General features: G+C 39.5%; 1 protein-coding gene across 1 annotated transcript in view; it reads left to right on the top strand.

Moving 5' to 3' along the window:
• Positions 1–3,178: 3,178 nt before the first annotated feature.
• The window catches only part of PTPN21 (protein tyrosine phosphatase non-receptor type 21), a 48,560-nt gene continuing 30,538 nt past the window's right edge, over positions 3,179–21,200 (top strand). The window contains exons 1-3 of the mRNA XM_065685880.1: positions 3,179–3,609; positions 7,077–7,449; positions 18,563–18,732. Coding sequence (XP_065541952.1) covers positions 7,270–7,449; positions 18,563–18,732 — 350 coding nt within the window. The 5' untranslated portion in view covers positions 3,179–3,609; positions 7,077–7,269. The remainder of the gene's footprint in view (positions 3,610–7,076; positions 7,450–18,562; positions 18,733–21,200) is intronic.

Consider the following 21,200-nt stretch of genomic DNA (forward strand, 5'->3'; position numbering starts at 1 on the left):
CCGGTGCTCGAGGCCCGCACCGACCTCTGCCCCTCTAACCTAATGCTGCCTATGCCCGGTAGGCTTCGGCCTGCCCGGCTCGCGTGGGCGGCTGCCGTTCGGTGTACCCCCGCAGCCGATTAGGGGGACGCGCAGCCCCAACTGGGAGGCCGCCCTGGGCCGTCTATCACCGCGCTCACCGCTTGTCAAGCAGTGGGCAGCCAGGAATCGCTGTGCAGTCTGGCCAGAGGGTAAAGAAAATACTTGTCTGTTCTAGCGTATTGCTAAGTAGTTGTGTATCAGAGGGTCTACTCTTTATCATTCGAGTGTAATATTAAGCTTTTTTAGAGTTGCCTCTTCATTCCTGGTTTTTATAAAACTGGTTTATAGTCCTGCCACATGGCTTACCCTAAGTATGAATACTACAAGATTAACTGTAAAGTCACTTTTAATATTAATGCTTTTTCTGCAGTACAAAAATTAAAGATTTAAATTTCTATTAAAAAAAACAGTCAACAAACAAAACATTTTATAGTGCCTTACAAGTAAAAATGAATCTTGCAGATAGGCAATTTCAGGCTTCAAGCATGTAATAGACATATCATATGCTTATTTTTCTAGCACCATGTATTCTCCCCATTAATACATAATGATGCATAAAGACCCAGCTATCTCTTTTTTTCTTTTTTTTTCACAAATAAGAAATGGAATGATGAAAAACTGCTTCAGACACAGAGCCAAAGCATGGAAGTGATGAACAGAATGAATTTGTTCAGAGGACAGCTTTAAGAGTCACTTGTAGAATCAGAGGTAGTCTGACTTTTCAGTGCATGATGTCAATTTTTCATGGCTAGTGAGTAAATGGAGGTAATTTTACATGACTACTGCATTGTTTCAGCACCCTGGGAATACCCCTTTAACTCATAGTTTCTAGATTATCCTGCCTGTGTGTTTACCACAAATGGGTAACTCCACGCTAGTCTGAAGAGTATATACATGCAGACCGCTTTTCTGCCTGGAGGGTGGCTGATTCTGCTTCCAGTTTGGCTCACTGCCAGCCTTCCATCTAACTATTGGTCAGTGCAAAGATCTTATCCTGGAGAGAGTTCCCAGAATCAGAACAAGACGGAAACTTGTGTCAGCCTTCACCCTGTTGGCTGATACACTCAACTGCAATCACCTACTTGGACCAGGGTGCAAAAAAACAGAATGAAAACTGGCCCCAGAAGGGAAGACATCAGCAAGAATCAAAATAGGTTTATGCCTGTTCTGCTGTGGGCAGGCAGTATTCAACCCAACAGGCAGAAACTTTTCTTTGTACTTCCAGAGCAAGGGCTGCAACATTCAGCTGTCAGATGATAATTTTTCCTCCTGTAATCTTCAACAAGACAGTAAAAAGTACAGCAAAAGACACAGGTTTTTCTATCCATGCATATTATGAGTGTTGATCAGGGGCTAAAGGGGAGAAGCAGAAGCACAGAGGAGTGCCCTGAGGCTGTCACTGTCTTTTTTATTCTGTCTTTATCAGAGTTCACCACATGTTAATGGACATCTTCATCTCTTTGTCCTTTTTATTACAGTTGATAGCTGGAGCAAAGCAGGTTGTAGAGAGATGATGAGGTAATTAGGTAGGGCAAAATGGAAAAAATGCAGAAACCTACAAATTCAGGATACTAACTGGGATAATAGGAAGCAGAAGAGGAAAAATGTAATTTGGGGATAGAGGTTTGGTGAGCTTCAAAGGGAAAAAATGTAGGCAGTGGAGGAGCACATTAACAATGTCTCTTTTAAGATGAGGTGTTGTTTTCAATGGAAATGCAAGGAAAGAAAATGCAGCAAGGACTAACTATGGAAAGTAAGAAAACTCCAAGCAATGCTACTTGTAGGCATGGAATCAGGCAGGAAATGGGTGTGATTTTAGTTTAGAGTAGGAAATGTGACAGATAAGAGAACTGAGACCTTGTTTCCAGTATGAATTGTTTAGAAATAGGAGGGGCTGCCTCTTTTACTCTGAATTTTCATGGCTTGGATTTGTCATTTATGGTACTGGAGTTTTCTCTGGCAAGTAACTGTAGTTCTGGCCTGTAGCAGATACCATGAGAGAAGGGTTTTAGGTTAGTTCATAGTTTATTTTACTCAATATAAAATTCCCTGAATTAGTTATTATTTTGGCTTATGGACTGCTCATCATAACTACGGCTGATGCGTAGATGGGGGGTGGTGGGGGGTGGGAAGGGAGGAAGAGAGATTCCCCTGATCTAAGGAAAGACCACTTTTGTCTAAAAGAATTCATTGTAGTACAAAATTACCTACATACTTCAGCTGAGGTCAGTGCCCTCCTGAGTAACATGCTATTTGCATAGTAGGTCTGCAGGTTAGACCTGCTCAGACAGTAGCATGTTTGTGTGCTTTACATTGCCAAAACACTTTCTATGTTTTACAATTATGAGTCAGCATTCACATAGTCGCTTTTTACCTTCTTCCTCATCCCTGACCCGTTTCAAGTTTGTATATACTGTTGCCTGGCTCACAAAATGTGGTGAGCTGTAAAATTCCAAACTGCATACAACTGCTGATTACACACTTGTGCAAACACATGCACATAGAGGTCTCCCATGTTTGTGGCACTGGACTGCAGTCCTTACATGATGGTTAAACATTATAAATATTACTTAATTGATATGCATGCAATCCTTGCTAAGACAGTTGTTATTAAGTGTATAATTTCTACCGACACCTCTGGGACTTTTAAGTCCACACAAGGGCTGAAAGATCAGTCTTTAGTCTGCATTTTCTACCTGTGTATATTACCAACAGCTTAAACTTTGCAAGGACTTATTTTTTTCAGCTGCAGACATAAATGTATGTGCATAGGTCATTTGCTATGGCACACACAGACTAAACCTTGAAAAGATTTCCAAGTGGGGTGAAAATAAAACCAACAGAATTTTGGTAAGAGATTTGCCTTAATTTGAAAGGCTTAAAATAAATGATCATACGATTTAAAAAAGCAAGGATTGCCTGCTATTTGTCGTAACCCCTATTTCTGTAATGCCCCTGTAGCCAGAGAAGCAGCTGTTCATTGCTGACATTCTCCCTGCCAGGCATTCCAATTCTCTGAGGTAATGGGCTACAAGCATACGGGCCTTTGCTTTAATTCTTTCAGCGTATCCTTCCGCATGGATAGAGCGAGGGGAACGCCTCCAGGAAAAGAAATTAAATGCACACACACAGAGGCACACAGGGACGGGCGATTTGAAAATACCCCCAAGAACGCCGTTTGCGGTCATGCAGCACAGCGTCACATGAAGGAGGCTGCCCGAAGAGCTGTCTGGCACAGGTTTATTTCGTTGTAGTATTTTCTTCCACCCCCAGCTCTTTACCCAGTGGAATGATACTCAGAGCAAGTTTTTTGAGACAGGAAGTGAGGAATGTTTTGACTATGAGTTATCTGAGAAGAAGGTGGGTTAGCCGAGATAGCAGCTGTTTTGGCCAAGAGGAGCACAGTAAGTCAGTTCCCGAGGAATACAGATGAGATGGCTCCGGGAGAAAAAGTCTTGGAGCGCTGTGTGTTTTTTACGGCTATACGTATGTGAAAGGAGACTTGGTGTCTTTGGATCACTGCACAAGGTAAGGGGAAAACAGCAGGCACAGTAAAAAAAATAGAAAGTGATCTTCCCTGCTCTCTACCCTAAGACTGAAGAGTTTCAAGCATTAACTTTTAAAAAGTAAAGGCTGTAGAATTGTGCTGCTGGAGGTAGGGAAGGTTTGAGGTTAAGTGCTTAATTGCTACTCCTTCAGCCCAAGAGTCATGTCAAAGATTAACTGGTAAAACAAGTGGAGGGTGGAGTATTCTGATTATTTTTGGCTCCCCAAATATTTCTGAAATAAATATATGTACTTTAAGCATTTGAAATAATAGGAACCCTTTTTCATTATTACATATTGCAGTTTTATTTTGCATGCTGCCATTCATGCAGGCTGTTTAAAAAACCTTTGGAAAGTAAAATGCTAATTGCTGAGGGGGGAGTTGGAGGTGTAAGTAAAGGGGAGAGGTAACCACAGCGCTCAGTAGCCATGCGTCAGTCACAGCCATGTTGCTGAAATTCTAACGTAACTTTTTTGAAACTACATGTTTGTGTTGAATGTATGAAGTTTGGGCACTAAAGACATTTTTAAGGTGGCACATGAAAATTCCAGGCTTGCTAAATAAACGCATGCTAAAAAAACGTAGAGGTCATCAATTGGCTTTGTAACTCCTGGCAGTATGTAGTTGTTTTTTTTTGCAGTAGCTTTATAACAATGCAGGTGTGTCTGAATTTCCAGTAATGCAGAAGGCAGCTAGCACTGCAGACTGCACAGCTGCTGAATAAAAACCAGCACAGCTGTGTTTGCAAGAAGTACACGTGGTTCACAGTACAAGTTGCTGAATGATTCCTCAGTGTTACTCATCGAATTTGCCCTTGTCCTACAATATTTTATGTCAGGAATTTCTGTTTTTAAGTTGGTCTTTTGTGACATGGAATGGAAGCTAGGTTAAGTTTCTTGTGTTATGAATGTGTTTCAGAAGTAATGAAGATTGTCAGACGTGTACTGAGTTAAAATGAAATAATTCAGGATAAATGTTCAGTAGAGCAATAAATGCAAACAGATCAGAACCTGAAGAGTGCTTCTGGCACATTCTGGAAATTCTGCTCTAAACTTACTGGTTATGCTTCCATTGCGACCTGTCCACATAGCCAAATAACTGAAAGTCTGAGATTGCCTCATGTCAGCATTAGAGGGTTTGGAAACTTCACTGTCAGGTCAGCATCTGGTTAGTAATGTTTTAACTATTTTTTTGTTTTCCCATGCCCTAAGGATACACTTCTAAGGCCCTGATGGGGGCATAAAAGTTTGAAAGTCTTTCATATTCAGTGGAACTACATAAAAACTGAGATCAAAATAGACTGCACTTCTGACTGCCGCTTTCAAAAAGACAAGTGAGCTGTTTCTTTTCATTGGTGTAGCATTGAAGAAAGTGTGTAACTGTGCAAAGAATGTATTGGAAAATAGGCCTTGTGGACGGGAGCTGAGGTCAGTCAGCCAAAAGTTATGCTGTCAGGAATAAAACCAGTGTGAGTTTCTGCTGGCAGTGGGCAGTAAACAAAAAGCTTCTGTCTGTTAGAGCATTCGCTGCAATGCTGCTCCAGGGGAGCAGGATTTGGAGGATCAAAGTGCAGAGCGAGTAATAAAATGAGGGTTCCCTTTGTATCCCTTAATTTTTCAGGGAAACCTGTTGCTACCAGTTGTTATTTATTCTGCAGCTGCACCCAAAAGTAAAATAGTTGGTGTTTGGGTCAGGTTTTTTTTAATTCAATTGGGATTTTAGGTGGCATCTGTTGAGAATGGGGATTCTGAAGGACTCGAATAATCTGCTTCCAGATTATTGTAAACGTCTTCAAGAAATATGCTATGGTCATTCTTTGGAGTAGGGTAGTAAAGATGCCATTGAGGAAAACCACTCTGCCCTCTCTTTCTCTCCACTTCAGGCCTTAAGTGTCTTTCCACCTCATTTTGTCTTTGCTGTGCTGGTTATGAGGGATTAGGGAGTCTGATGAGGGCTTTCGATCTAAAGAGTTTGCAGCTGTGTTCAGTAACGTTAAATTTCTGTGTATATAAATGTGTAAGTAGCACGGGGCTCTCTACCTGTTTATAGGTGTACCTTTGAGTTTAAAAACAGGTATGCTAGGAAAGCTACTTCTTCTGATTCCCCCACTCATGTTATTTTTGTCTGATAGTTCTAAGAGCCTTCAGGAATCAAATTACGCCTTTTTAAAGGTGGTACTAATGCATACCGGCCTTGAAAACACACGAAGACAAATCACAACAAACCCGTGGGTGGTTCCTTGCTGCCTTCTAGCGTGCGGGCGGTGCGGCGCTGCCGCTAGAGGTCCCCGTGCGGAGCTCCCCGCGCCCGCGGCAGCCCAGCGACGGGAAGAAGGGCCGCTTTCCCCAGCGCGGGGCGCGGCCTGCGGTGTGCGCTCAGCGAGGGCCGGGGACCGGCTGCAAGGACCGACCTGCAGCTAGCGGCGTAACGGGGAGGCTCCCCCGATTGCTTCTCCTCACCTCATGCGATGGCGGCTTTACCTCAAGTGTGTGAAGCGCTTTCGCATCAGTACCCGGCCTCGCTGTAGAGACCGCTCTCGCCACACGGACTTCCGCAGACCCTCCCTGTATTTAGTGAATGTATTTATTTCGCGTTCGCTGCTGAAAACGCCGTAAGAAAACACCTGAAAGAGAAGCAGGGAGAAGCTTGCCTATTAAGGAGTTGACAGGAGAGGAGGTGTGGAGGTGTTTGCCAAAGGTGGGGAAATGGGTGGCTGCCTTTCAGCTGGGAATAAGCATGTTTTTCAAGGAAAAATTGGGAAATAAATAGTTCTCAGAATTTACATACTCTCTTTGCAAGGCAAAGCGTAACCTGAAACATCATACAGCAGTTTAACATGAGAAATAATAGTGAAGCTAGCTGTAATGCAGGGAAAATGAGAGGAATTGGGTTTTAATTGGTAGGAAATACGTGAGGTGTAAGCTTTAGTGCCTCTCTTCCTGCCTTCCTGTTTTTTCCTTAATCACTTATGGGGCTTGGGTTGGTGTTTAATCCAAGGCGCAGCGGCTGAGGCTGCATGCCGGTCCGCTCTGGAAAACAACCCATATTTCCAGATCTGCAGTTACAGAAAGTGGCTTTGTTCAGTATTAGAAATACCTTAGGCAACATGGTCTTTGTAGATGTATTTCATTTAAATGCTGAATCAGTTTAGAAATACATATTTTAAGACATTGAAGCCACATTTGATTAAGGCTCATTATTCATCTGCGAGTTTAAAAAAAAAAGAATCAAGTTGCCAAAGACTGGTGTCGTTTGTGGAAAAACCAGAAACTCTGGTGCTTACTTCATTATTTGAATGCAAACAGCTCTGCATTTGGGAGAAGTAGACTGATTATTTAGATTTAGAAAAAATATACATGTTAATTTTCCCATGTTACCATTCGCCTTTCAGTCAAACTGTTGTTTCTGATTCTTGTGTTTACTCTCTTTCTCTTTTGCCCCTTACTAGGACTCTAGTGGATGCCCCTTCTACTTGTCTCTTGGTGGAAAACTTGCTTGTCTTTAATGGATACTGCTGCTGCTGGTTGATCTCTGGAGACTTTACAGCTCCTTGCCTTTTGAGAGGAGATAGCTGCTTGTCCCTCTCAAGGTCCTGGTGGTAGTAGCTTTTTATCAGTAACCATTGGTGGGGGAGAAAGAAGATGCCTCTGCCTTTTGGGTTAAAATTGAAACGAACTCGACGTTACACAGTATCCAGCAAAAGTTGCTTAGTGGCTCGCATCCAGCTGCTCAACAGTGAGTTTGTGGAGTTCACGCTATCGGTGGAAAGCACAGGCCAGGAAAGTCTAGAAGCAGTGGCTCAGAGACTGGAACTGCGGGAGGTAAGCACACTGTTGAGCGAAGGTGTGATTTTTGTCTCTGGTGCTAGATGACGTATGTGGTGAATCCTTACCCTTTGGGGCAATGGATTTAACATCAGTTACCCTGTGTTCCCCTAGTTTCTTCAGCTTCTGGTCTTGATGAGGACTTGGATTGCTCCAAAACAGTTGCAAAACTTACATTACAGAGCTAGGGAATGAGCAAGGGGAGGACATGTGAGAAGTGGCAGTGAATTGAAGCTTAGAGTGATAAACAAAGTGACTTTTTTAAATCCAACAATGCTGAAATGCTGTTCAAAAAACCCCCACAAAGCAACGAAAAGGAATATTCTGCCTAAGCAACATGGTTAAGAATTACTGCAAGACTTGAGACAACTTTTAGCTAAGGAAATGAAAGAGTGATGTGTGCATGTATTTCTTTTTTTTCCTTTCGTGACGGATTAGAGCTGTGAAAAGAACCTAAAGCACAAAATGTGATAAGCGTACCAGTGATCAACTGTTTGTATTACTTGTTCAAATACCACAAACATGTTTGCAGAAACTGCCTTGGAGCAAGCATATGGTCATTTAGATTGAATGCTGGCCTCATGAGGAAATATGGTTTCCACCAATTGAATCTGTATGAATCTGTGTAACCTTCCCCCCCCCCCCCAAATTCCTTACTTGATATTTTGAAGGATCCTTTTGCAAGTGAAATTTACTCTTCTCCCACACATTTAGTGATTCTTTATGCATCTGTATTGAGCGAATTACTTCTAAAATGTTGTGTTGCAAAATGTTGCTTATAGGAATCTACATAGATTACCAACATACCAACCAATGTCATTGTTTTATAGTTCTGTTAAGCACAGGTGCATTTGATTGCAGTACTTCAATGCTCTCGATCCTGTGTAAACTGACATTTCCCACTAGAGTCTCAAAAAGTTTAGTTCATTTTGTAGTCATTAAACTGTGACAGCATGTGCACTTTTGGTGGTCTGGAGGAGGAAAACTTGTAATAAAAGCTTAGTGTTGCTGAAAAAGATGCTTTTTGTTGTGTTATGTGGTCTGCTATGTAGTAGTGCGTACAGGATGGAAACCCTAGACTTGGGTAACCAAAATAGAGTCGTCATGAGAATACTTACTGCCTAATAACTATGTTTTTTTGAAATGTTATTTTTTCATTGTCAGGCAACTGCTTGACGTTGACGTTGACAGTTCTTGACACTGGCATTGACATTTCTTGACATTGTCAAGAACCTGCAAGTTTCAGGTGCTTGAAACCTTGCTCAAATGTTGCACAAGTAAATTTAGGACTCACTCCTGCAAGTATTTATTACTGCAAACAGCATGGTTACTGTAGGATTTCTTAGTAGAAAGTGCTATATATAGTCAGTTTTCAGATTTATTTTTTTCCTGTTTGGAAAATAATAAATGAAATAGATTTGAATCTATTAATCTATAAGTGTTTGTTTTCAGTCCCAGTATGCATTCTTGTGGATTCTCCAAGTATTTTAGTGTATAGTTATTTTGGAAAAACTGCAATGTTGTACAATGGTATGACTTCTTTATTTCATCTTGCTCCTTCTAGCAAAGGGAGAATCTAACTACTGTCATAGCCTTAGTGTTTGTTTAGAACACATCAGATACCATAGATCTAGCATTCAGTTACTGTTGTGTGAATGGAGTTTGTCAATGTTACCTGGTAACTTTCAGATGTCACTGCAAAGTCAACAGAAGGTAAAGAATTTTAGCTATATTTGGTTTGTAAAACACAAAGGCTTTGTCTTCCTGAATGATGACTGCTAGCTTTCATTGAACTAGTCACAGAGCATCGGAGATGCAAGTATTTTCAGCTATTCTTCATTATCTTTTTTCTTTGGAGCTACTCCTAAAAATCTGTTAAAAAAAAAAAAAAAGAAATAAAGATGGCAGTTCTCTCAGTTAAGAGTCATACATCAGACCGAGGGAGTTGACAGTACACTATTGAACTCTGAGCAGATACCTTCAGTCATGCATTCTTGCATGGATTATTTTGGCAGGAAAATGTGTTGCAATAAAAGGGAATGGAAAACAGGAATATAAATTACTTTCCAGAGCTTGAATTCAAAAAATGTTGTTCTGCCTTTAAATAGTCAGATTTACCAGGCAGATGATGGATCATTCCTGACTGCCTGCTTAGTAGAAAGATTTTGGAAAGAAAAATCTGTTCAGCACTTTGCTTCAGTCTGCAGAAACAACATTAGACCTTGACACTGTAAAATACTAGGTACTTTCTTTAAGGTGTTCCATACTGTTAATGCACTAAGCACCCTTATAAGTGTGAATTCAAAGTGTTAGACATGAAAGTGTGACTGCTTATTTGAATACTGAGACTTAACGCAGTTATGAACGCCAAGGCACCAGTTTCAGATTACTGTATATGGGCTACACAGTTATGACATGCAGTTTCCATGTGCCTCCAGAGCAGTTTACTGCATGAGGTTTGACGGGTATCTCTACCTTTTTACACATTGAATGCTAAAAAAATGTGAATATCACTTTCTGTCTGATGTAGTCTGCAACTACTGAACTTGGACAGTGAATTGAATGGCTTGTTTTTAATGCTGTGATATCTTTAATGTAATTGCTTTAACAGATCACTGTGTAAATGAGTAGTCTTATAAAGAGTTGTGTGGCCAAGCACTAGTTTTCTTTTGATTTTTCTCAGTTTAAAAGAACTATACTGTTATGGACACATTATTAGGGTTTAGGAAGTCCTAAGTATGTTGCCAATTTTAGTTTTTTACTGAATGGTAAACTTTACAGAAAAGTGAAATAAATGCATTAAACTAAGAACAGCATCTGGTATTCCCAGAATGTGACTCATCATCAGCGGGTATGCAATCTAGCTCTCTTAAACTGAGGAACTGGGGAAAGAAGCAAAAGGGAAGAGGGAACATAAGTTACTTACCCTGTGTAGCACAGCCTGTCTTTTATCCTGTGAGAGAACTATAACCAAACTTGATTTATGCAGAAATCTCTATCTGTTGCGGAAAACCATTCTGGAATTACAAGTTTTGAAAAACTGCTGAGAGCTCTGATCCTTAACTACCTTAAAAAGTATGTGCAACACTGCTCATCTTGCATCTAGGGCATAAGTATACAAATGAAATACTTGAACATACAGATTTTTATTACTTTTTTTTTCAATGTTAATACAGCTATAGGATGTTTGGCAGGAGATGTTACAGGTGATCTACTTCTCTTGCTGGATCTTCTTTTATTTGTTTTCTAATAACACTTCTAAACCAGAAAGAAGGGGCAAATACTGAAAATGTGTACAAGCAGTCTCTAACTTAACTGCCTCTACCGTGTAGAGATTTGGGCTTGAGTACAAGAGCTACTGCTAGGGAACTTCTGTGAAGAGTATGTATTGTGCATATGCAAGTTCCTGTGTTTGTTTTGGACATGAATAGGGAAGAAGGAATCAAGGTTATCTGGAGCCTGAATAACTTTGAAGTTCTGAAACAGTGCTTCAGCAATGCTTGAACTATGCTGTAAAACTTCTAAAATACCAGCTGCTGTTTGGAGAAAACACAAAAAATGCCTTTAATTCAGTGTCGTGGTTTCTTTAATGTGTGTTTTGCATATGTGAAGAGTTTTAAAAATAAGACCAAGTGCAACCATAAATACTCTTATGTGTATATGTATCAGTAAGTATACTGACTGGCAAATAAATGTTGGGCCAAGTCATGACAGAAGGATCACTAACATAACTATATGCCCTTTGTCAAAGTCTGACAATATTTTAGCTAATCTTTGGCGAAAGAAGAGGAGAAGCAGTGCTCATACTTGAGCTGCTATGCTCTCTGAACTAAATTTTCCTTCAAATTAGAAAAGGAGAAATTGTCGTGGATTAAAGTATATAAAAATACAGACCTTCAGTGTGCAATCTAATTAATTTGAAAGATAAAAATACTTTATTAAAAAGCAAACTTGACTCCATTTAAAACATGCATTAATTATAAGTGTGCTGTAATTATTATTTATGAACCAAGAAAAATTGAAAGACAAAGCAGTCAGCCAAAAAATCAGTAATCACCTCAGTACAATTATTGTAGTTCTTCCTTTTTCTGAAGGAAAAATGCTATACAAGCAGGCGTAGGATTTACATGCGGTTGTACTGCACTGAGCAGCACAAAATAAAGGTTTTTTCATGAAAGCACTGGTGGCAACTAGGACACCTTGCCCCCCCATTTCTTTGACTTTTTTTTTTTTTATTTTTTTAAAGTTTGGTCAAAATTTGAATGTACCACATACTTCTATTTTTTCATTGTCACAATGTCTGTATATTTCTGTGCAGTTCTGTACTAACTTTGGCAGAAGAGGTTTTCTTCTGAAGCAAAGATACCAGTTTATTGTTTAGTATTTTTGACCATTTTGAAATTTTGCTTTTTCCTGTTGTAAAGCAATGAGAATTTAAGCTTCTGATGAATGGGAACATGGTACTCCTTTTAATGTCAGTGCTGGGTAAGGCATGAGTCAAAAGCAGATATTCGAATCGATCCTTCTTGGAGCCTTGGGCAGTGGTGGGGAAAAAGTAACATGTTTTTCAGAAAAACTGTGTTTCTACATGTCTTGGTCATGCTGGTAACTGGGTTGTTTCTGCAAGAGGTTTTCTGTGCACTGTGAAGGTATTGCTCTTCAGCTTGTAAATTAGCTACCTTACCTTTGTCAGTGTACAGATGAATAGAATCTGCCTTGCCTGTCCAAAGACCATTTATTCAATACATTTGCCGGGTGTAAAACAGTGTATTGTGATTTGTGCAATGTTTTGATTTGGATACATTAGAATGTGTCAGATTATTTGGCAAAGTATTGATTTTGATTATTTCTTATCCGTGCTGTTTTGATGTAAGTTGGCAACTGTTTCATTTAAATAGCATTTAGGAAACCTATATTGGAGTAGTTAGGACAAAATAATTGTGCATGTGTGTTGGGAAAAAAAGTTTACATTATGAAAGAACTAAGACTTAAGACAGACTTCTCTCTGTATTCATATAGCTTATCCTGTGGCAGCTACAGTTGAAGATCTTGTCAGTACTCAAACAATAAAAACAGCGTAAGCAAAAGTACCCTAAAGTGAGTAGCTTCAAGATGGGGAAAAGGGAGAGGGTTTTGTGGGGCTAGCCAGCAGTCCTCCTTTTTCTGGAAGAAGAATCGTTTTTTGTAGTATGTAGAGGAGTGCAACTTTCCACTCAGTGACTGGTACCTGGCAAGGCTTATGTTTTTTTTTTCACCACTTTCAGGAAGTCTTGAATCTTGTACACTGGCCAGTCCAGGATTCTCCAAATCCTTTCTCCCCTAGAGACTGGGAAGATTTGTGGAGGAGGTTGTCTGCTGTGATAAGAGTGGAGTTTCTGGAGAATTTTCAAGGCTTCTTTTCTTCTGTAGTTCTTAACAGTGGGTGTAGGGTAAAGCTTTCACTTGGCATCTGGCAGTTGTGCACGGTACGGAATTACTGACCCAGTTCTTCTGCATGCAGTTTATTTAAACTGTGATATCCTGATGGCAGGAGCTGTTTTGTATCTAAGCATATAATAAAGCTAGACACAGTGGAGCCCTTGGGCTAACTGGGATTTTGTAAGTCCAACTGCAGTGCTTATCCTTTGGTAATGAAAAAGTGTTTCTAGCACTCCATATAGGAGAGCCTTATGGCTTGTTTTATTTGTATGTATCAGTGTGAAAGAGGAAAAGACTGAAAATGTATTTTAATTGTATTATTCTGTAAACCCTGTTATTGGGTTTTTTTTTTTATTTTATTTCTTGCCTCACATTTTAGGATGGTGATTCCTCAGGTCACTGCACCCTTGAGGCAGGTGGCAGATTGCATTAATTAAAAAGCACTTTATTAACAATTTGAAAACAATTCTGTTTACTAGTTTGTTTATAACCTGAGAGATGCTCTGTAAGATTAGTAATATAGGATATGGAAATTAGCTGGGAAATACGTAAGTTTGAAGTAAACTTTAATCATTGCTATGCCTCGGGGAATGTGTGGTAAAGTTTGTGTGTACTCCCCACTTCCATCCACAAAAAGCAGTTAGGGTTTTTTTTTCCTTTAGTCTGAAGTTTTATAGAGAATGATCTTTTTTTATTTTTTTCTTTTTATTTTTTTTCTTTTTCTTTTTTTTTCTTTTTTCCTTTTTTCTTTTTTCTTTCTCCTTTTTTTTTTTTTTTTAAGATCCACAACACAGTAGGGTTTTCTCAAAATCCTAGAGAACGTAACTTTTTCTTTATATAATACTTGCAAAAAAAAAAAAAGAAGGCACAGTTGAGTTTGAGGATCATAATAGGTGCTGTAAAATTCAAGTGAGAAGTTTACATATATTTTATATCTGGTGTATACCTTTGTCATTTTTATGTCATTTCTGGATAGTGTAAACAGTGACCAAAATAGACTTTGAGATCCTATATTAAAACGTTTTATTTTATACCGCTAATAAGAATAACTGATACATACTGAACTGATTATGTTTAGATTAGAGTTAAAATGGAATTATATTAGGGATGACACTGATCCACATTGAGGAAAACAAACCAAAAAGCAGCACTTAGTTGTAGCTAACTAATTTGAGGCAGTTGGTACAGAAAAGGAGGACTATCTCATTGGTTCAATTTCAAATTACAGAGCAGATGAGGAACAGCAAACTGCTCAATGGATGTGGAAACTGATGAAAATTCCGAGATTCAAAGTTCAGTTTTTAATGGGTTTGTAGAAGATAACAGTTTTTAGAAAAGGTGTTATTTAATTCACATCCAAGAATTTCTGATCCAGTTGTTTCTCTTTATCAGCACTGATTCTATAATGACATAGAATCACATAATATTTTGAGTTGTAAGGGACCTCTGAGGGTTGTATGATCCCACCTTCTGCTCAGAGAGGCTGCCTTGGATCAGGTGGCTCAGGGATTGCCTGGGTGAATTTGAGTGCCTCCTAAGATAGAGATTTGGCACCTTCTTGGACTACCTGTTCCAGTGTTTGGCTAGTCTTGTGAAATTTTTTCCTGATCTAATTGGAATTTCCCACCTTGCACCTTGTGCCCAGTGCTTCTCATACTTGCAGTAAGCACTTCAAGAAGAGTCTGTCTCTGTCTTCTCTATACCTTGCTTTTAGGCAGTTGAAGTCCGCAGTAAGATTTTACTTTAGCCTCTCTGACTCTCATATCATGCTGAAAGATGTGATATAGCCACCTACAGTAACGTAGTTTTGTGGTGTTCATACCTGATGAAACTCCTGTGCTTAGCTTAGGAAATCTGTTTTATTTCATAGATGAAATCACTCTATGCCCACCAAACTTGTGTTGGCCTTTTGGTACTTTTATGTTCTTGATGACTCTTAAACTTTCATAGAAAAAATGCTTACTATTCCTGTCTGTAGTGACAGAAAGCAGCTAGATAGAAAGTAACTGTGCAGAAATTATATGCTCTTTTTATTTCTATTTGATTTTCTTTGGAGGGGCTGGGGCATGAATAAGTCACTAAAATAAGTGAACCTCAAAGCAGTGTTAACAGCTTAACGTATTTTAAGAATTATGTCATGACATTCTTTTTAGCATTGGGTGTTGTCCTGAGCTGCTAATAATAAAATGTTTTAGCAATGAATAAAAATGGATTCTATTTTAATCAGTGCGAATATTCGAGGGTGCATAAGCTCCTCTGAAAACTCACAGGATCAAATTCTGCCCTTGAAGTCAAGTAAAAGGTTTGTGTAGAAGTCAGAAGACAGGCTTTGGTCCACAGTGTTTTGCTTGGCTTTCATTTTATTTTTGATAGTCCAGACTGGGGGAGTTTGTAAGGGAAAATACTATGGCAGAAAAATCTTATTTAAAGATATGCTGGATTCCAGAGAACATTTTAATATGCAGAAATATTTTTCTTAGTCTGTTGTGCCAGTAATTACTGTGCTGTGCGTAGGCAAGAAAAAGTCTTTAAAGAAACAGGCCAGTGCAGATGATCATCATGCATTAACAATAGGCTTTACATCAGTTTAGACTTCAGGGTATAGAACCAGGAATATCTTACATCAGAGAGTCTTTCAGCTTTGTTGATGAGCTTTTGTGGTTCTGTAGCTGTTTCTCCCTTAAGTTTCAGTCTCTGCCATGGCCTCTGCACTCACCCAGAAAGTTGTGGTTCAGCATTCTGAGTTGCACTCAGCCCAGCGCTGATGAAGTTGACCTGTTGGGCAGGTGGGCTGGGACAGCACAGTAGGCTTTCTTTTTTGAGCTCTTCCTAGCAAGTGAGATCAAATAGCTCATGGCATATAGATCAACTGTTTTGGTTTTTTTTTTATTTTTTGGTCCTGTAATTTATCTATCATCTTGCATTATATATACATTACATTTATAACACTTGGAAGTTACAGAATGTCAGCATCACAGTCTGACTTGGCTGCTGTGATTGTGCACATGATGGTAACAGTCTTGTAATGAAAAAGAAATACAACTTTTTGCAATCATTCCTTTCCTCATTCAGTCTGAGGAAGGATTGAGGACTAGTCATTTGGTACATTTTATCCTTTTCAGTGTGTGATGTTACAGTTAACATAGTATTCCTTTAGCAATGGAGCCTATTTGGTGCTCCTGTTACAGTTCCTAACATCTTGTGGAATCTTAAGATACTGTCTTCTCAATATCTTTGTTGGGTGCTGGGGATTACCACACACTACATCTTATGGTTGGCAGATTGAAGCACAGAAATAAAAGCAAATGTTGCCCAAGGTATCAGCAAATTTAATGCACTTAAACTGAGAAATTTAGAAAACAGTGTTGTTTCTAGTATTTGTATACAAAGCCATATTCCTTTTATCCTCTTGAAACTGGAAGTATTTATGACTTCTTAAATTTGACTGTTGGTTTCAGAAGTCAGAAGTAAAGACCACAGAGTGTCCACCTGTGAAAAATCTGGTTTGTAGGATTTGATTTACAAGAGAACTCTGCAATGTGGGGATACAGTCTGTTTCTATATGGTGACTTTTAAGCTTTCCCAAGCATGAAACTATTTTGTATATATCAGCCTACCCTTTTCTAGTTTAAAGCCATTACCCCTTGTCTGTCTTCCAGTATACCAAAAACCTGTTTTTTTTTCTTCTTTGAATGGTTCTATTTCAATTTAATTTTTTTTTATTACAGCCTGCGTTTTTATCAAGTAGGAACAGAGCTGTCTTAGAGTTTGCAGAAGTGAATCTGTATTAAGGTTAAATGGGCAGATATCATCCTAAGATTTTTTTTTATATCTTCTGAGTACTGTTTTCTTGATTATGTGGGAACAGTAATTTTAATTTAGAGGATTTTTTTTTTTTTTTCATATTGGATGAAAAAACCACCAAAACCTGCCAACAATCACTTAAAACTCTGTTGATGCTAAATTAGAGAGCGGCAAAGTAGTACATTTTGCCAATATGCAACATCAAAAGAATATGGTACATTACAATTGGCTCCAATTTCTGAGTTTTGATAATTTAGCAGAGAAATGGTTTTATGGAATAAAAGCCTTTATTTATTTAATGCTAAACCTTGATTTTTTTTTTTTTTTTTTTGTGCCCACAATTATTTTATGATCTGTGCTGATACAGAGCACTGACTTCACTGCTCTCCCTGAAGCTTGAGATGTAGCATACCTGCCTATGCTGTGTTTACACTCATAGTCAGCCTGTTGGAGCTGTAAGGAATAGCCAGAAGGCCATAAGGGTAGACTCTTCATCCTGTTCAGACTATAACGCAAGAGGATGTATGTACATGATTTTTACAGATGTGTATATAGGCAAGTTTTCACAGGAAAGTACTAAAGTGGCCTTTACTACCAGCTGTTGCTCCCAAGTGAATTTCAAATCTGTGCTCCATGAAGCATTAAAATGCTAGAGCTTTTGGAAAAACAACAGTAAATACTTCATTTGGTGGGTAGACAGTTTTCCCAAGTCTAACTAATAGAAATTATTGATATAAAAAGTCACTATGATGAACAGTCATTTGTTTTATAAAACTTTATCCTTGATAGCTTTATTTTGTATAAGTTAAAAACATCTGATAATATATGAAGTGTTGGGTTAAAGGCATTCGTATTTCTACCATTTCTACATATGATAATGTAGGAAGGACTTGGAGAATTCTCATGTAAATGCCTACAGATGCAATTGGTAATTCATAGCATTCCTCCTCCCCCTCAATTAATAACCTTGTAATTACAATTTCTAGTTTTGCTATGATAATGACAGGAGTATTTTCCAGTCCATATCTGTTTGCTGGTCCAGAACTGAGTGAAATGAATACTTCAGGAGCAGATTTTAATCAGTTTGAAAACAGCGGAGAAATTTAAATTTGAGTGGCTTTGTAGTGTTAGGAAAATTTAGGTTATAAGTGATAAAAATAAAAAAATGTTAGGTTAAGAGTGATAGGAAAATATTCTGGTCCAAACTCCTTCTGAGAAATCTAATCAAAGTTAGGTTGTATAGCTCAAGATGTTGTCCAGTGGGAGTTTGACATTCCAGGGATGGACATTCCTCAGCCTCTTTGGGCAGTCTGTTCCAGTACATACTGTATTTTGGTTTTGGCTTGGTGAAGAGTTGCTTGCTCAGGCAAGGAAGCTTGCTGCTGCATCTGGACGTCATCATGCTCATGGGATGAGCCGTACATGTACTTTAATGAGCTTGTCTTTGACTGACCAGCTGTCATGTGCTCTTTAGTCCTTCGGCATCCCATGTGAGCCTACTTGCCAGTGCCCCAGAGAAGCCATTCTTTGCTCTCACACTGTCCAATATAATTTTTTATTTGCCTTCCTCACTTCCTTTAGTTTTTCTGTCACACATAAATGCTTATTAGTAATAACCTGTGAGTTGCCACAACAAGGTCAGGGCCTGTTTGGAAATAAATAATAGGTTTGGTAATTTTTTAGGTGGGGGACCTTGTGTACATGGATTGCTTATCTGGAAGTAGTCTGCTTGTGATATTAAATGTCTCTCCAGTTCTCTGAGTTTTCAAACCCCCATAGCATTTGTGTTTTAAAACCTTTATTTCTAAGTAGCAAGACTCTCATGTAATATAGTTATCTACTATGTTAATATTAACTGGTTTTCATCATTGAAATGCCTCTTTTTCAGATTACGTATTTCAGTCTGTGGTATTATAATAAGCAGAATCAGCGCAGATGGGTAGATTTGGACAAGCCTCTGAAAAAGCAGCTGGACAAATATGCCTTAGAGCCGACTGTGTATTTTGGAGTAGTGTTCTATGTGCCTACTGTTTCTCAGCTTCAGCAGGAGATTACCAGGTAAACTTCATACAAGTGTCTGTAGTTTTGCTTTCAACATTCTGAAATATATGGCTAAAAATTGCCTGCTTCCCCCACACACCCCTCTACAGAAGTGGAAATGATTACTTTAGGCAGAATTTATGTTCAAACTGTGTATTTAATTCCCCTTTGAATATTTAAAATATGTTACCTTAGGTATTGAAAACTGTTTTCAGTAATAGGCTTTTTTCAGCAATACTTGCATGATTAGACTTTTGTTTTCCTCCCTTTATGTTTGGGGTTTTTTGGTTTTGTTTTTGTTTTTTTTTTTTTGTTGGTGGTGTTTTCAAGAGCCATCTGTTGCTTTTGGGGATGTCCATCCTGTACAAAGCACATTTGGATTGTCTTTATCTGTTCTTGCCTCAATTTTGCTTTCAGTACTTTCTGTATTTTCAGTACAATACATTGGCAAAGTACAGGCTAACTTTCAGTTTGTGATTTATTTTTTTGTGTGTGTGTTTGTGTATCACTGGGCAATAAAGGTGGATGTTAGCTTTGATATCATATTGTCCTTTCTACTGTGAATTTGGGGAACATCACGGAAATGGTGCTGACTGCAGGGGAAAGTGAAATTGAGCATATAGTAGCCTGTTATGCCTATGGGCCTGTACATTGGCTTGTAGTGACCTTAATGTGTATAGTTTTTCTGATTTAGTTATTAATTCTTAATAGGCAAATGACTACAGACTGGATTACAAACATATATTTGTTATTTCAGAAATCTATGTTTGTGTTAATTAACCCATTCAAGCTGGTAACTTCAAGCTGGTCCTACTCTGAGTGAGGAGTTGAACCAGGTGATCACTGAGGTCCTTTCCAGCTTAACTTATTTTGTGGTTACATGAAGCTGTCTTTATATACTCTGGTGCTAGAATACCTTTCCAGAGACCTTTCCCACTAATTGTGGTACGAAAGCTTTTCAGGGAGGTAAGCCTCTTCACGCAGACACTTCAGGAGGTGATCCTGCCCCTCTACTCTGCTCTCGTGAGACCTCACTTGGAGTATTGTGTGTGGTTCTGGTGTCCTCAACATAAAAAGGACATGGAACTGCTGCAACAAGTCCAGAGGAGGGCCATGAGGATGATCAGGGGACTGGAGCACCTCCTGTATGAAGATAGGCTGAGAAAGCTGGGGCTGTTCAGCCTGGAGAAGAGAAGCCTGTGTGGAGATCTTCAAGTATCTGAAGGGGGCCGACAAGGATGCCAGAGAGGGACTCCTCACCAGGGACTGTAGTGATAGGACAAGGAGTAATGGGTTAAGACTTAAACAGGGGAAGTTTAGATTGGATATAAGGAGGAAGTTCTTTACTGTAAGGGTGGTGAGGCACTGGAATGGGTTGCCCAGGGAGGTTGTGAGTGCTCCATTCCTGGCGGTGTTCAGGGCCAGGTTGGAAAGAGCCTTGGGTGACATGGCTTGTGAGGTGTCCCTGCCCGTGGCGGGGTTGTTGGAGTTAGATGATCTTGAGGTCCTTTCCAACCCTAACTATTCTATGATTCTATGACACTGGTGCTTTAATGTGTTGCTCAGTGCCTCGCAGCTTTAGGGTTCTTTTTTATGTGTAATACCCGTGTTAATATTTTCTTCCTAGAAAAGTGTTAAGTGTGGGAATTTCTCTCAGCAATTTTACTGGCTTAAAAAAATAATTCTTTCTTTTGTCTTCTTTTTTTTAGTCTTTGGTTCAGATTCTCTGCTCAGTATGCTAGGATGCATTGCAGTAAGATACATAGAATCATAGAATCATTAAATAGTTAGGGTTGGAAAGGACCTTAAGATCATCTAGTTCCAACCCTCCTGCCATGGGCAGGGACACCTCACACTAAACCGTGGCACCCAAGGCTCTGTCCAACCTGGCCTTGAACACTGCCATGGACGGAGCACTCACAACCTCCCTGGGCAACCCATTCCAGTGCCTCACCACCCTAACAGGAAAGAATTTCCTCCTTATATCCAATTTAAACTTCCCCTGTTTAAGGTTTAATCCACATTACCCCTTGTCCTATCACTACAGTCCCTGATGAAGAGTCCCTCCCCAGCATCTTTATAGGCCCCCTTCAGATACTGGAAGGCTCCTGTGAGGTCTCCACGCAGCCTTCTCTTCTCCAGGCTGAACAGCCCCAGCTTTCTCAGCCTATATTCATATGGGAGGTGCTCCAGTCCCCTGATCATCCTTGTGGCCCTCCTCTGGACTTGTTCCAACAGTTCCGTGTCCTTTTTATGTTGAGGACACCAGAACTGCACACAATACTCCAGGTGAGGTCTCCCAAGAGCAGAGTAGAGGGGCAGGATCACCTCCTTCCACCTGCTGGTCACGCTGCTTTTGATGCAGCCCAGGATCCGGTTGGCTTTCAGGGCTGTGAGCGCACACTGCTGGCTCATGTTCATTTTCTCATTGACCAGCACCCCCAAGTCCTTTTCCCCAGGGCTGCTCTGAATCTTTTCTCTGCCCA

The sequence above is a fragment of the Lathamus discolor genome, chromosome 6 (genome assembly GCF_037157495.1).
Source record: "Lathamus discolor isolate bLatDis1 chromosome 6, bLatDis1.hap1, whole genome shotgun sequence".
In the NCBI taxonomy this organism is placed as follows: Eukaryota; Metazoa; Chordata; class Aves; order Psittaciformes; family Psittacidae; genus Lathamus; species Lathamus discolor.